Below are 15,982 nucleotides of genomic sequence, written 5' to 3'. Positions count from 1 at the left end.
AGCGGTCTCACCAGTTTATAGCAATGGCTATAAACTGGAGAGGGGCAGATTTAGACTAGACATAGGAAGAATTTCTTTGCCACGAGGGTGGTGAGACACTGAACAGGTTGCCCAGGGAAGTTGTGGCTGCCCCATCCCTGGAGGTGTTGAAGGCCAGGTTGGATGGGGCCTTGGACTGGTGGGAAGTGTCCCTGCCCATAGCAGGAGGGTTGGAACTGGATGATCTTTAAGGTCCCCTCCAACCCGAACTAGTCCATGGTTCTATTCTATGATTCCTCAAGGCCGGGTGCAGCGAGCCCTTCCCGCCTCCCCCTCAGGGAGGAAAGGGAAAGCCCTCGGGCGCTTCACGCCTCTCTCCCCGCCGCCCGCGCTCCGTGGCGTCGCGGCCGGGCGGAAGCGGGCGGCGGGCGCTTCCGGCGGGCTCGCGGGCTGCCTGCGCCTCGCCCCGCCGCTGCCTCCGCCTCCCCCTCTCTCCGCTCGCTGCCGCTTCGGCGCCTCCATCCTGGTACTTGGGAGTCTCCATCCTGGTTTCTCAAGTGCCCGGACCCAAAACAGGAAGTAAGTGCGCGGCGGCCCGCGGGCCGGCGGGGCCGGGAGTGGCCGGGCGGTGGCGGCGGAGCCTGCGGGCCCCGCGAGGGGGAGGCGGCCGCGCCCGGCCCCGCGCCTCACCCGCGGCTACGGGGGCCGGGCCGGGCCGCGCCGCGCCGCCCGCGGGGCTCGCGCCGCTCTCGGCCGGCGCCGCCGCCCACCCTGGGGACGGGAAAATGGCGGCGGGGGCCGCGGCCCGGGACCAAATGGCGGCGCTGGCGGCCGCGGGGGCCTGAGGCGGGGAGCCGCTGCCTCGCTCTCTCGGGCCGCTCCCACCCGGAGCGCGGAGAAATGAGGGAAGGGCTGTCGCAAAATAGAGGGAGGCCTGGAAACTACACCTCCGGCTCCTCAGAATCGTAGAGTAGTTTGAGTTGGAATGTATCTTAAAGATTCCAGTTCCAACCCCTTGCGATGGGCAGGGACACCTCCCACCAGCCCAGGCTGCCCAAGGCCCCATCCAACCTGGCCTTGAACATCTCCAGGGATGGGGCAGCCACAGCTTCCCTGGGCAACCTGTGCCAGTGCCTCACCACTTATGGTGAAGAAATCTTTACTTATATCAAGCCTAAATCTGTCTCTTCACCAGTTTATACCCGTTCCTCCTCGTCCTGTCACTATGAGCCTTTATGAATAGTCCCTCTCCAGCTTTCTTGTAGGCTTCCTTGAGGATTCGGGAAGGGCAAAGCAGCGTGCGGGTGATGTTCTGGGATTTTTTGTGTTTTAAATTACTTTCCCCTTGCCTCGATGTCTGTAATAAAAGGCCACCTGCACGAACATGTTTGAATCTCCCGATTTCCCATCGCTGGGTCTGCAGTTGGGGTATCCTAAGCCTGTGACTTTTAGTTGTTTTGTTTCATAATCTTTACTTTTTTTCCCAGCCAGAGTTGTGATTTGAGGTTGCTTGGGGTTTTGTTTTTAAGTGGAGTCTGTAATGTGTAACTCTTGCCAGTATGGGGGGTTTCATCTGAAACAGGTACCAGGCTTTTATGTACTAGAGTTACACTTTGTTTTGCTGAAATAAAACATTCTGGTTGGACAAGCATTTTTTTTTTCCTTCCCTTTTTTATCTTTTTGAGGTTTCTTTACTCTTGATAGTGCAGTTGGGCATGGTGAAGCGTATTATGCTGCTACTGGCTACCTCTTTAGCTGACAGATAGTGTTTATATGTATTTATTCACAGAGTTATTGTTGTTTAGCCCCACCTGGCCATTGTAAGTTATGAGTTCATGTAATCTAGAAAATGCTTTCTGTTTGCCAGCGCAGCTCTGACCATAAATGTGAGTTGGCTTCTTGTCAGCAAAGTTAAAAATCCCTTTGCAAAACCACGAGATCTAGGCTTTGCAATGAAACAGATACATCACATTCAAATTCTGATTTCTATCAATCCACATGAATATTATAATAGCAATAACTTCATGCTTGTTTTCCAGACTCTTACTGAAACTTTCTAGGTGATGTTTTAGAACTTGGTGAAAAAATTGAGTGTAAATTAAAATTCCTTAAATAGAACACCTAAAAATGATGATTTTTTTGGCTTAACCAGTTAAAATTTCAAAAAGTGGGTGCATAAGAGACAAACACCTCCACGTGTCTGTGCTGTATTTATGTGTTATAATAGTCCCTTATTTACGAGCTTTAATTTTGTGCTGAGCATTAATTCTAAAGATGTGGGTTTGCAGATCAGTCTTATGCCTTGTATAGTTAGGATAACAATCAACTTTTTATATTTATTGCGTGTGAAGTTTCTGTCTGTTCTTTAAAAGATGAAGTTAGTGCAGTGCTTAGGGTGAAACTGGATTTGCATGAAAGAAAAATTATTTTAGTACGTATCAGTTTTATCAAGATTTTTATCTGTAGTCGTAACTCTGTTCCCTGAGAGTCGTTTTCTCTTACTGAGAAAGAAAACTTAAAACTTTCTGTGTTTTTCCTTTTGAAAGAGCTAGGAGACTCGGCTTCTTCCCCACCCCTCCCATCATGCCCCCCCATCATCCCCTCCCATGTGACGTTTAAAGCATGCTGAGTGTTTTTTCTTAAAATATCAATGGATAAGTTAGAACTCATGGAGTTCTGCCAGATTTGGATCGATGCAAATGAGAGCAGTATGTCCCATTGTGTCTCCCATATATTTATTCTGTTTCTGTGATGGCCCACTTTTCTTTCTCTAAATTCTATGGATCAGTAGACTGTAAATACAGTTTAGTAAATCTTCACGTGTCTCAAACTCAGGTCATTGGATCCTTCTGTTTGGTATCTCTCCAACCCAAACCATTCTGTGATTCTAAGAGAAGTGGTACTGGTTGAATAGTAAAAACTCCTAGGCTATATAAGAGCAAGTGGATGGAATACACTAAGCATTCAGGCTTCCGTAAATCTAAGGTATATATCCAGTAATGACTTTGTTTCCTTCTTGAATTAATGTTTTGAAATCCCTGGGTATCCCATGTGATTGTTCCAGTTAAATGCCTCAATAGCAGGAAGCTATTTGGTTCTTATAGTATTTAGTGAAACATACTTTTACTTTTTGCTCAGTGCAGAGAACGCAACCTTTAATACAATTTCACAGAGGTTTTAAGAGATTTACAATACTATTCGGAAGGCTAAACGAAACATTCAGTTAGTAACTAGGCAGAATGACAGAATTCTGTCCGCAAGTGCTAAATTTTTGCAGCACACAGAATAGCTGAGCCCATCTGTCTGATGACGATGATTTAGAATTACAGGAATTTTGTATAAAAATCTTCAAACTTTTTTGTAGCTTGGTATAAAGTCAAACTTCTAGGGTTTTTTCCCTGCCTAAATCTGTTGCATGTTTCCTAATAGAACTGCTATACAATGTGGAAAACTTATATTGGAATTCTGTATTAAATTATTGTTTTAGGCAAAGTATTTTCCTATCTGTTTTGTTGCACATTGAAACTTGTTTGAAATTGTAATGCAGCTCTTAAAAATGTTGTATTTGGTAAATGCACCCTAAAAACTAACAAGCCATAAAGTGCTTTTTAAATGTACATTGATTTCTACTGTCTTAGAAATTTATGATTACACCATCTTCACTGTATTTCATAATATGCATCCACACTGTATGTGTATCCATCAGTGTTCCCTGATCCCCTGAGCTCACACCCCTGCTTCAGAACTTAACGTGTAAGTAGAAGGTTGGTAACTCTATAAAGAATGTGTTTGAATCAAAGATTAAATGAAATTTTTGGGTCACGCATTTAAATTTAAAGCAGGCTTTTTGTTTTGCATAGAAAGCAATACATTTTCAAAAGCATCCTAACAGAAATTATGAAAAGAAGGTAATATTTTGAAGGTGACCAGTCTACTCATGTCATAATTCTCACTAATCAAGAAATGTTGGTTGTTGTTAACTCTAAATTTAATGTTTTGAAGAGTGGGGGTGTAGTAGATTTGCAGATGTCTGTTAAACAGAATTCACGTGGCACATCCTAAAAGACCTCTGCAGTGGTACAGCATTGTTTAGCCTGGCTTTGGCTGTCATCCCGTGACAAATCAAGGACACCGGGTGAGTATGGTGTCCCTGCGGCCAGCATCAAAGCAGGCTGCATCAGAGGATGTTGTCTTCTGCAGTAGCACTGTGCTTTCCCCACTGAGCTCGCTGTAAACTCCAGGTGGTCCCATCATATGTTGTACTTGATGTGTCTTCAGCATGCGTGGTAGTTTGTCATTATTTCAGTGTATAGCGGTGATTTTTATACGAACTAGAGATTGTTTTCTGTTCATATAGAAGAACCACCACAGTTACTCAAGGTCTTTTTTTCTCACCTTTGGTCACTACTTCATGTCATTGTGGGTTAGTGCTCCTGTCCTGCTGTAAAGGTATCTTGAAAGAACAAGCTTGTTTGCTTCTCTCAGTTTGCTTGTATTCATGTAGTCTAATTAATAAAAAACGATGTCCAAAATATGCATTTGACTTTGACTTGACTTCTCATATTCTTTGCAGTCAGCTTTCAGTTGAGGTCCAAGGCCATATCCATTAAAATTGATGGAGTTTTTTCAAGTCACGTCAAGGTTTGGATCATCCTGCATTTTTATCAAAGCTTGGTAATGATTAATGCCCTTACTCGGAAAACTTGAGATATGCTGAGTCTCACGTATCTGACACAGAACATTATTGGTTTTTCTAGAGAGCTTGCACTTACTATTGAGATAAACCACTCTTGGGAGACTGACAAAACATTAGAAAACCCTGCTTAGTCCAAGAATTATGTTGAGGAGTGCTTCTTGGGAATTCCCAGTTCCTTGGACAGTGTGCTGTGCACAGTTTTTGATGCTTGCCAGGAAGCTCAAGCAGACACCTGACTTGAAGAACCAGTGCTGCTGTTAGATGTGGTGCCTGTTGTTTATTTAGTCCTGTTACAGCTCTGTTTGTATGGAAGTGTCAGGGTAGCAGCTGTTGATTGTGGTGTATCTTCCTACTATCTTTGATGGAAATGCTGGGTTTGAATGTATGGAACCCTTTCATGCAATATCCTTTTCTTTTGTAACATGGCAAACCAGCGAGGGAGAGAATGCAGATGGACAACCTTAATTACTCTGGGGCTTTGACCTGGGAAACTAATCCTATAAACGTAATTCTCAGCAAGTCCTGAGTGACTGATGAAAGAACAGTCTAGCTTTGCTGTCTTTGGATTCAGTTTTGAGTATTCTTTCAATAAAAAGAATGGTCTTCTGCATCTTCTCTTGTGGATGATGCTGTAGAGATCAGCTTTAGGTAAACATGATTGACATAATATGTTTTATAAAAATAAATCTCGTCTTTCAAGCCTTTTTAGTGGTGAGAAGAAAAATGAGACCTTTCAGCTACATATAGAAAAATAAATGTTATTGCTATCTGTTCACATAAAATTAAAGCAGAATCCTCCATGACATTCAATGTAACTTTTGGAATTTTTGCTGCAGCATTTGCTGTAAGTAAAAGTTGCTCAGAAAGTATATATGAATATTAAAAAAGAGTATCTATTTCTTTTGGCCCTCCAGAATTATACAATCTGTTCAGTCCCAAAAAGCTAAATGAGTAACTTGAAACTGGGTTCAAGAACTTACGGTCTGCTAATTTAGCTGTAACATTTCAAATTTCTTTCTTCATGTTTTAAAGTTAAGGATGCCTCTTTTGCTTCTTAAAAATCAGTACTGTAGCCATGCAGCAAACTTCACTCCTAGTAAAGGATAGGGAACAGGCAGTGAAACTGGGAAGCAGGTGAATCTGAAGGAAGCTGTTGACTCCTATACTCATATGTGGCAAGGAGCTGATGCTGGTGGTAGGTCAGTAAATTTGAGAACTCTGATTTATTTAAGATCTCAGTGGTATCTGAAATTTTTTACATGTTCAGAAGGGTAATATCACTTCATTTTAGGAATCAGTCACTACCTGTGCTTGAAGATGTGCCAAATCTTCGTAAAGCTTGAGAGGTGATGAGAAATTTTATTGAGAGACTGGCAGTAATTTTATCCTTCCAAGAAAACATTACTCTTGGGAATCTTTAATACCAAAGAACATGTTTTCTGATTAAAAATGAATTTGTTTCCTTCTGAAGCAATGTTGTTAACATTGTACAGGGGATTTAAAATCCAGGTTGTAAATGCTACTTACAGATGGTGTATGTATACCTGCCTGGTACATAGAAGCTTTGTAATGTTATTGTGATGGGGGTTTTTTTAAGCTACAGACAGTTATTTTTTTCAACAACATCAGTTAAGATTGTTGATAACAGTATTTTTGGCTTCAAAATGAAATTACAAGTAATTTTTTGCTGTTGTTGACCTATGGGAAAACCCATAAAAAGGACAGAGCACTTCAAGGAGAAATAGACAATACTTCCTTTTCACAAATCTCTGCCAGAGATAGTCACCGAACCTGGGTGCTCAAAGCTGATGAAATCATTTCAAAACTTCTGGGTATTTTAGATGTGATTTCATTTTACTTCTGCAGCAGGAAAGATTACATTTCTATTTGGTGGATTAGAACTTTTTTTTGTGGGGTTTTTTTTTTATTTCATTTCAAAATTACTAATATTGCTAGTTTACATTGAAATTCTTATAAACTTTGGGTTTCTTCATAGTACTTTCATCATGGAAATGAGGTTACCAGAAGTACTTCATACCTTAGTTCACTCACCTCAGTGTATACTGCTTATCTTGGATAACTTTTTCTCAGTAACTTTTTTTTACTGGTGATTGCCTGCACCTATTTTCTATGTTGATCATTTTGGTTTAATGGCAAAGCAAAATCTACTAGCTTTACTAGTTAGTTATGTGCATGAAAGGGGAATAGGACTTTGCAATTTAGCAGTCTATAAGTAGTGCAGATATCGGTAGTACAACAGTACAAAAGTATTTCTCAGCCCTCACTAGTTTTAGGTTATGTAAGAGTAAGATTATTAAACGAGCAGTGGAAGAGATACTAATAAGACACAAAGTATCGGATATGGAAAATTTAGAAATGCTGAAAAAGTAATAGCCTATGTTTATGTTAAAAAAAGGTAGTAATAGATTGCAAATGCTTGCAAGTAGGGAGTTCAGGTACTATTTTTAACTGGAAAAGTAGCTTTGGAGCTACCTGACATTACTCTGTGCAATGCATAAGTATGCAAGGGAAGTAAAAGGCAGGTGAATGTCTTAAACAATGGAATTTTTTATGTGGAATAACAGACCAACATACATCTTTCTCTGTGGGAGTTTATGCTAGTTGGTTGAGATAAAGGAAGCAGCTTTATGGGCAAAGTGGCAGTCTGCCTGCAGAAAAGTGATCTTTGTATTGCCCTTTCAGGTTTGAGTATGAGCACAGTTGAAGAAGAGTCTGACACAGTGACAGTAGAAACCGTGAACTCTGTAACTCTGACTCAGGACACTGAAGGGAACCTTATACTTCATTGCCCTCAAAATGGTATAGTATTGTATTGCGTAGTATTTTCTCCTCTTTTTCCATTGATCCAACCCTCATATTTCCCTACTCCCAAATTCTATGGGCTACTTGGATTCAGTTTACTGTGCTTTAATTTGTTCTGTTTCACTTTAAAGAAGAATAAAATGTCAATTTAGGTGGAAATCACAAAGTTTTATATATATATTTATATATAAAAGTATGTATGTGTGTGTATATATATATGTGCCCAACAAGGATATAGCTGTTGTGATTCATTTCAGTTGAAATGGATTCTTGGAATCAAGCATGTATGCAAATTTCTGTAGACTTAAGGGACTGGTTTGTATGTGAGGGACTGTGGATGGAATTCAGAAAGAAAATCTCACAGAAAATGTGAGCTGAGAAAGCGCGTGAACTATTACCTGTAAGTCAGACCAGGTTCCTGGGCAGCAGTAAATCACCAAACAAATTATCAGGTTTGTTTTAATTTTTGTTTTGCTTCACTTTGTTAACAGAACTTGGTTCAAAGCTCCACTTTGTTAGTGGAAAGTAACCTGTGTATTTTTGTCGTTGTTAGAAACAGATGAAGTAGACTCTGAAGACAGCAGTGAACCTCCACACAAGAGGCTTTGCTTATCAGAGGATGACCAAAGCCTTGATGATTCCACTCCATGTATTTCTGTTGTTGCTGTTCCAAGTAAGTTCTTTTTTTAAGTTTGTGTGATCTTATAGCAAACATTTCTGTTGTTAAAGGTTAAAAGTGGACTCTCTGGATCATATTAAAATATTTTGCATGTTTGATTTTTGGATTTTATTAATATGCTTCAGTATCATCTTTACCTCTAAGAGCCTTGGACAGTTATGCAGCAATTGTTACCAGTACTGGCAAAATAAATCTGCCTTATGGATAGAGGACTGTAGGCACAAGTGTGTTGAATTACTTGAAGGAAAAATGAATGAACAACATACTAGATGCAAAGAGCAATTAAGCTTTTTTCATGATCCAACAGTGTATGTTTTCCATGTTTTGTAATATTGAGATCTCTGGTTTTTTTAAGGTAGAGATTGTTATACGAAAGGTAGGCTAAGTACTGAATTAGTCTTAAGGGAATTAATTGAATATTAGATAGTTCAGTAAAATCTCCCAAAGGGAGGCAAAAACAGATCTAGCAAGTTAAAACACCAATTTACAATACCTAGAGTGACTGTTTATTTGGTGGAGCTTAGCAGAAATTCCTTAGAAGTAAAGGCATTATCATGCTGAAGTTGAAAGAAAACTAGGGAAAAAGAATGCAGCCAAAAGGGTTGAAAGTTGTCCTTTAGTAATTGAAAATGCTGAAGATAAGGCTGGAAAGGAAGCATTAATACAGTACCTAATGTTTGCACCAAATCAAACACCTTTTATTTGTATTTTTCACATTAGGTCTTGTAGTCAAAGGTTTCAAAACCCATATTTAGATTTTACGAAGAGAAACAGTTGATAATAATTTTGATGATCCTACTGTGTCAACAAATAAACACCTAATAAGGCCTCTTTAATTTTTTTCAATACAAAGGTAGCAATTTATCATACCTGCAGCATGCATAAAAAATGTTACAGGAGTAAAGTATAAAACTAACTTATCCATCCTGAAGTTTCAGAAAATGATCAGAGCTTTGAGGTGACCATGACTGCTACCACTGAGGTAGCTGAAGATGAGATTAACGAAGGAACTGTTACCCAGATTCAGGTACAGTAGAACTTCAGAATTGTCCTGTTTGATGTGCATTTTTATTTAAACTGAAATGTTTTAAAAGGGAAACAAATAGCAGAAAGGGCTTACTGAATGAATGAGATTATTCTTAGTGTGAAAGTAATGTATTTGAGCATGGATTTTTTAGTAAAATGTTGTTCTCTAAAAGTGCAGTTGAATCATTTCATATATGAAAGAGGTTTTTAGTGTAAGGTACTGCCCAAGGAGCAGTGCAGTAACCAGTAATAGCTGGGACCCCTCCCCTGATGTGCTTGCTCTGTGGTTGTCTGCATAGAAGACAAATTTACCTGTTATTTTTATCATTCTTTGTTTATGGATTAAATTTTATAACGGGACTAAATATGCTTTGTTTTTGTAACTAGTCCTAATAGCACACAGTTCTCGAGAGTGTACCACGTTTAAAAGCTATACACTGGAGATGCTGGACAAAGTCCTCTCTCCACCAAAACCTGCGAGAGTGCCTGTTGACGGTACATCAAGCAGGATGACGATTGTTACCTAATTAATTCTCACAATATGTATATGTTAAGATGTTAAATCTTACTCGGTTTTTTTTATAAAGCTGAATGTACTTTTGATGCCATATCTAAAAAGTGATGCTTTATGAGCAGTCAGCAAGGTAACTAGATGTGCTGGTTTCCTTTTCCTTCAATTAATGCCTTCATGTTAAATGCAAGGTCACATTAAAAACTGAAGGTCTTAGTGAATGGTTTCATATTGGTCTTTTCAAGATCCTTCAGAATGAACAGATGGATGAGATCTCCCCAATGGGCAATGAAGAAGTGTCAGCAGTTAGTCAAGCCTGGTTCACAACCAAAGAGGACAAGGATTCTCTAACAAATAAAGGTAGGGTATTTCAAATGCAGTTACCCCATGCTGTAAAAAAGTAATGCATTCCAAATGTCTCAAAACGTTTTGGAGATTGCATGAAGTAATCTCTGGCTTTCTCAGTGAAGATGTTTGGGCAGACTGATTCTAAAAATGCTGTGAGATCTAATGCATTGTCTTCACTATCCCTCCTTTGTATGCAAGAAGAAAGGTGGAGCTTCAGATAAACTTGAAGAGGAAAAGAGGCCATGTTTGTAGTGCCTGCAGTGTTTCTGGTTACCCTGGTAGAGGGCTGCTGTAGATGAGTTGTGTCAGCATAGATGGGGCAGACAGTTGTGTTTGCTCCATTTGTGCTTTGGCCTGGTTAGGAATTAGGAAGCTTCAGTCAGAGGGGTGTACACTAGGAAAAAGAAATCATCTGTGCTCAGGTTCATACCTCTTCCTCCAAATAGGAGTTATTATTCTGACTATTGCATTGTGATTTATATTGCACAGTTTCTCGAGTGGCGTTTCTTCAGAAGAGGGACTATGCAGACCAGGATCTACTGAAATAATTGCTGCTGCTCCTGAAACTGCCATTCCGTTGGCATTCCTTCCTTTCAAAATATATCTGCACAGTCATGTAGTAGCTGCTGAACTGTAGAGCTTCCCAGTTCCCCTGCAAGGGAAAGTGCCTTTCTAAACCTAGGAAAACAACTTACTGTCAAATCGAGATGTGTTGCCTCTCCACTATTTCATTTATTCCAACTGTACTTCTTTCTAGGGGAAAAAATAAATCTTTTTCATTCAGTCCAAAGCAACTCCCCTTTTTATTAGACAACTTAAGGGGGAAAAAAGTAATGGTTTTCTCTCACAGAAGCAAAATGTTCTCTTCCCCAGTGAGTTCTACTCAGGAGAGCAGAGTGTGCTGCTGCAGTGGAAAAAACATGAATGAGGCACACAGAATCGGAGTGCTGGATGTGGAAAATTCAGAGAAGGGGAGCTGAGCAACTCTGTCAGTGACCATTTCTCTCACTGATCCCAAGTGTGCACTAACAGATGCTTCTAACAACCTATAAATAATTTCCCTGTTTCGTCTGTCCTTGTTATTTATTAGATTTTAGGGCTTCAGAGCTATTCAGTCCCAGGACTGGGGCAGAGATGGGATAGCAAGGAAATCTCTTTGTATCACAGCACTGAGGCAGCTGGGGAGAAGTTATGAGTAACGTATTGCTATAGTTGGTTTGCTGTAGAGTGAGAGGAAGCACAGATACTATGATCTTTCCAGTAGCCAGTGGTGAAGGACTGTGGTGGGGAGCAGCAGGTTCTTGGGTTTGGCTGGTGGAGCATGTACTGGTGATCTGGCAGACACGTTACTGTTTTCGTGTGACTTGGTGGCCTCCTGTTTGATGTGTCTTGTTAAACATATTAGAAACTTACTGTGTTTGTTCATTTTGTAGCTGTCTCACAGGCATATCAAGTGACCATGCATCACAAGTGGCATTCACAGTTGTGAATGAATGAGAGCACTAAATCTGGTGTTTCCAGCTAAGAGATTAATATTTTGGGGAAGGCATTTCCAGTAAATGTATCTAGAATATATTTGAGAATTAATACTAGCTGAACCTTCCTTGGGGTCTCCATGTTGTGACAGAGATTGACTGCGAAAGATTCCCACTGTGCATCTCCTTTTACAGTAGCTCAGTTTGACATGTGTGACCTGAGCTCATAATTTTGTAGCAGTCTCCACCTGATAATGCTTTCTTTGAAGACCTGTGAACAGGTTATAATAATCTTGGCACTGACTATGCAAACACATGAAGTACAAAATATACTTCCTTTCCTGAAATAGTTGGGTGTGAAAGATTATTCCACATAAAGAGTAGCAGTGGGCCTTTAAGTCTGTTTGGATGCTTGGATAGAGGTGTGAATCACACTTACAGTAGCAGGTTATTGTTTTGTCTCTGTAGCTTTGGAAGAAGAGATTGAAGTCATTAGGCACAAGGGAAGAATTTTCTCTCATCAGTTCCAATGGAATTGGTAATAATGCCTGTACTTTTCATTATAATTGGATTTGAGTAAACAGTCTCTTTGGTGTATACTGCCTCTCAGCTCTGGTAATTAGCAGGCTGAGAAGGAAGTACCCTGATTTTTCTGAGCAAAGATGGGCAGGTAGCCAACACACACCAGTATGTAAACTGGGTCACCAGCATAATCTTAATTGCAAGGGTTTGTTAATATTAAGTATGGAATGACCATGATGGGGGGAAAAAGAGGAATCTATATATAAATTCAGGGTAGGAATGTTTTCATGTTTTATTGATAGGCCTCAGGTTTGAAGATTTCTCTCCGAGTAAAATTGCTTGGGTTTGCTTTTAAAGCTTAGCTGGATTGTAGTTTCTAAGGGCATAAACAGAGACTAAATATAATGCTTGTTTCTATTGGTTTGCCACTTTTATTTGGGAAATAAAGAACTCGGCATGAGTCTTCACCTTGACTGTGGCCACTGGGCATTATCCCAATGCAAAAAAAAAAAAAAAAAAGGAGAGAAAGAGGGACCAGCTTGTCAAAATCAACTCAGTAGAGCATTTACATCTGTGAAAAGCACTCACAGTACGTATTCACTTGTTGGAAAGTGATAAGAAGTATAAAATAACCCTACGTAGTTGCCAGTTCCTCAAGTATTATTTTGAGTCGAATTTTAAGTCCCAGCTTCTGGAATCATTTGAGTGCGTAGAATTTTCAGCTGTCAATTTTCTAGTGGTGGCTGAAGAGAAGGCTTGAAAATGTGACTTAACAGCACGTAGAGGAACCCATGTTCTGCTTTTGAAAATGGATGGTTTTGAAGAGTCTGACTCACATTATTTAAACATTAGTTGACAGTTACTGAGGTTTGTTTATCAGTTCTGAAATAGCATCTGTTTAAAATTAATGCTACTTAGTTTAAGTAGCTAAAATTTCTACTCTTCTTTGTTAATTGGAATAGTGGATTGTATTTTTGCGAGGTTTTGTTCTGCTGACTTTCACTTCAGTAATTAGTTTGTCATTTCCATTTTCAGGCCATAAGTGGAAGCAAGGGATGTGGTCAAAGGAAGAAATTGACATTTTGATGAGTAACATTGAGCGCTATTTAAAGGTATGTGTGAAGAGGGTGGTATCTACTAGTTGGCATGGTGGTGCAGCTCCTGTTAGAAACAGTCTTTCTTTAGTACTTGCCAGAACGTCCAATAAGTGATTCTGATCAGTTCATGGTAGAAATGATGGTTACCCATTTGAAATATATAATTGTACCCATACATAGGATTTAACACTGTTTTTTATTTGTATACTGAATATAACTCATCTTAAATTTTCACATCAGCATGCTCTAGTGGCTCAAGTCTCTTTTCTCTGCATATGTATCACTCATTAAGTCTTTGGTGAAGACAGAGGAAAAAAATTGCAGTAGGAATAGAGATAACTTTCCTTAAACAGCATTGAATACATCTTCTAGACTTCTTTGATGCAATATCTGGTTTTGTTTACTACATAAACAGGATGCCTGTATCTGTTTTTTTCCACTTAATATAATGTTGTCAGAGTTTGGTGTGAAAACAGGCATCCAGTTAACACACTAACAGTGATAATTGCCCATAAGTCATATTGGTGGTAGACTTACAGCTGAGAGTATTTGAGCCGAGCACTTAGAGCTGAGAATATTACTTGCTCAAAGTGTGCCCGCCCCCATGTGTAATAGAATTTCTGCCACAAAATGACTTACACGTGATATCTTCTAAATGTAGAGAAGAGTTTTTTAAGCTAGATAAATAACTTTTTTGAGTTACTGATAACTCATTGGATTCATTATTTTTCCATTTACCTACTTTCTTGTACTGCTTATAATGGAATATAGTAAATTTTGTTTAAACTGAAGCTTTCTTTTATACTGAACTCCAGTGCTGTAGTATCACATTTTCTTTTAGTTTTCATCAGAACAAGAACAGTAGCTTTATTGGAAAAAATGCTTACAGATGAAAAATACCTAAAATTAAGTAATAAGTTGCTATAGCACTTTTTGACAACCTCCCACTGTATAACCCCAGGATAATTCCACCTGAGTGCATTTTCCATAATGTTCCAAATGACACTTCAGTTTTTTATCTTAAAATATACGTTGAACAGAATTTCTTAAATGCAAGCTAAAGCCTCCAATATTTAAAAAAAACCAAAATAAAAACGAACTAGTGTTGAAGGGTTTGGTTTAAGGTAGGTAATTCATAAATATTAAGTTTAACTTTTGGACTGTAGTATTTGAGATGTGTAGAAAGTTGAATAATAATGTGCTAGGCTTCAGTGCTTAAGTATTCTACTTCTTGATCTCTAGGAGACTTTATCTAAGGTGTTTTGTTTGTGGTTTGTTTGTTTTAAATGCTTTCTTCTAGGCCCGTGGAATAAAAGATGCCACTGAAATTATATTTGAAATGTCAAAAGATGAAAGGAAAGATTTCTACAGGACAATAGCTTGGGGTCTCAATCGGCCTCTCTTTGCTGTCTATAGAAGAGTTCTTCGCATGTATGATGACAGAAACCATGTTGGAAAGTATGAAAACCTCTAATGCTGCATGGTTTTATTGGTATGAGTAGGGTGACATACTTCATGTTTGACATGTTTTATGTGAGACAGAAGATTGTAATTAAACAGACCTAGCTCTTCCTAATCCTGTGTCACCTCTGCTGAATTCTGGTAGATGAACTTTGACAATAGTTGTGTTAAGTTGATGGTATCCACAACTTAAAAAAAGCCAACAAACAGAAAACAGGGTTGCAGAGAGGACTTTGACATGATTAGAAGACTTTGACAAAGGCACGGATCTGCTGAAGTGTAGTTTCTGTAACTGTGACCTTGCGCTGATTGATTTTCGTCCCTGTGCCCTTAGTTTGCTTATGTGTAAAGCAGTCAGTATGGCACCATCCAGAAGGGCTTAAAAGGACATTATAATTTAGTTTTTAAAGGCGGTGGAAAATTAAAAATACTATCTCAATGCTGATTTTCTTTTTAATGGAAAGTCAGCCTTATGGTGACTGTGAATTGAGACAGGAAGGAAAAAATAGCTGTTTATTTGAAAGACTAATACACAAAATTCTAATTCAGTTCTTAGTAGTAAGATCACTGAGAATCAGGAATTTTGCTGGCAAATATGGTTAGACCTGATAACCTTAGAGATGTACTAATGTGGAAAATGGCCTTTATTCATGCTTTATCAAAGCTTTCAGACAGATTGTTTCTTATAGCTGAAATTCTTTCCTCTCTTGTAACTAAATGTGGGGTTAGTGAAGCAAAAATATTTGTGCTGTATATTTTCTGTTTAAAGTAATTTCTTTTTATGTATCTGTTGTTTAGGTATACTCCTGAGGAAATTGAAAAGCTTAAAGAGTAAGTCTTCTTTATTAACTGGGTCATATTACCCTGTTTCTATCTAGTAGCTTGAGTAGTTTTTACAGGTTTTGTTAAAGGACATCACTGAAAAGTTACAAGTAAATTTGCTCCAAATCTATCAGAAAATAGTCACCAAACTAATCTGAAGAGAAATGAAACTACATTTGGATTATAGTTTTATGTTTTCTGATGTATATCCAGGATGTTAGCAAAATGTGACAAAGTTCTAAAGCAAGCCTGTTGAACTAGTCATGTTTCAGATTTTACAAGCACAGTCAACATGTGCAGTTATGTTTCTGAAAAACAGAAATTCCTTTTCTTTAGGAGAGCTGAGCAAAGGTTATTTCTTAAGAAAATGGCAGGTCGAGAGTAGGAATTCCCGTTAACTATTAGAGAGCTACATAAATTGTCAGTAAGGCTAAGTAATCCTTTGGCTTTAGCTGGCCCAAATGTCTTCTAGAAACACATAATAAAATTAGCAGTGATGACAGAAAATATGTTAATACTGTACTATCAAGGTGACTCCCATTC

The 15,982-nt window shown here is 39.0% G+C and overlaps 1 protein-coding gene across 2 annotated transcripts in view; it reads left to right on the top strand.

The window, feature by feature from the left end:
• The first annotated feature begins 409 nt into the window (after positions 1-409).
• Positions 410-15,982, top strand: part of DMTF1 (cyclin D binding myb like transcription factor 1) — a 29,869-nt gene continuing 14,296 nt past the window's right edge. The window contains exons 1-8 of one of the 2 annotated variants that reach the window (XM_069874159.1): positions 410-558; positions 7,379-7,495; positions 8,052-8,171; positions 9,110-9,204; positions 9,960-10,074; positions 13,095-13,171; positions 14,457-14,614; positions 15,416-15,448. In XM_069874159.1, the coding sequence (XP_069730260.1) occupies positions 7,387-7,495; positions 8,052-8,171; positions 9,110-9,204; positions 9,960-10,074; positions 13,095-13,171; positions 14,457-14,614; positions 15,416-15,448 (707 nt within the window). In that variant the 5' untranslated portion in view covers positions 410-558; positions 7,379-7,386. Of the gene's footprint in view, positions 559-3,706; positions 4,115-7,378; positions 7,496-8,051; positions 8,172-9,109; positions 9,205-9,959; positions 10,075-13,094; positions 13,172-14,456; positions 14,615-15,415; positions 15,449-15,982 lie in introns of those variants that run through there. The other variant, XM_069874245.1, reaches the window with a different exon arrangement.

The sequence above is a fragment of the Phaenicophaeus curvirostris genome, chromosome 1 (assembly GCF_032191515.1).
Source record: "Phaenicophaeus curvirostris isolate KB17595 chromosome 1, BPBGC_Pcur_1.0, whole genome shotgun sequence".
Classification (NCBI taxonomy): Eukaryota; Metazoa; Chordata; class Aves; order Cuculiformes; family Cuculidae; genus Phaenicophaeus; species Phaenicophaeus curvirostris.
Note: the sequence above shows the minus strand (reverse complement) of the source record. Positions and strands in the feature narration are given on the sequence as shown.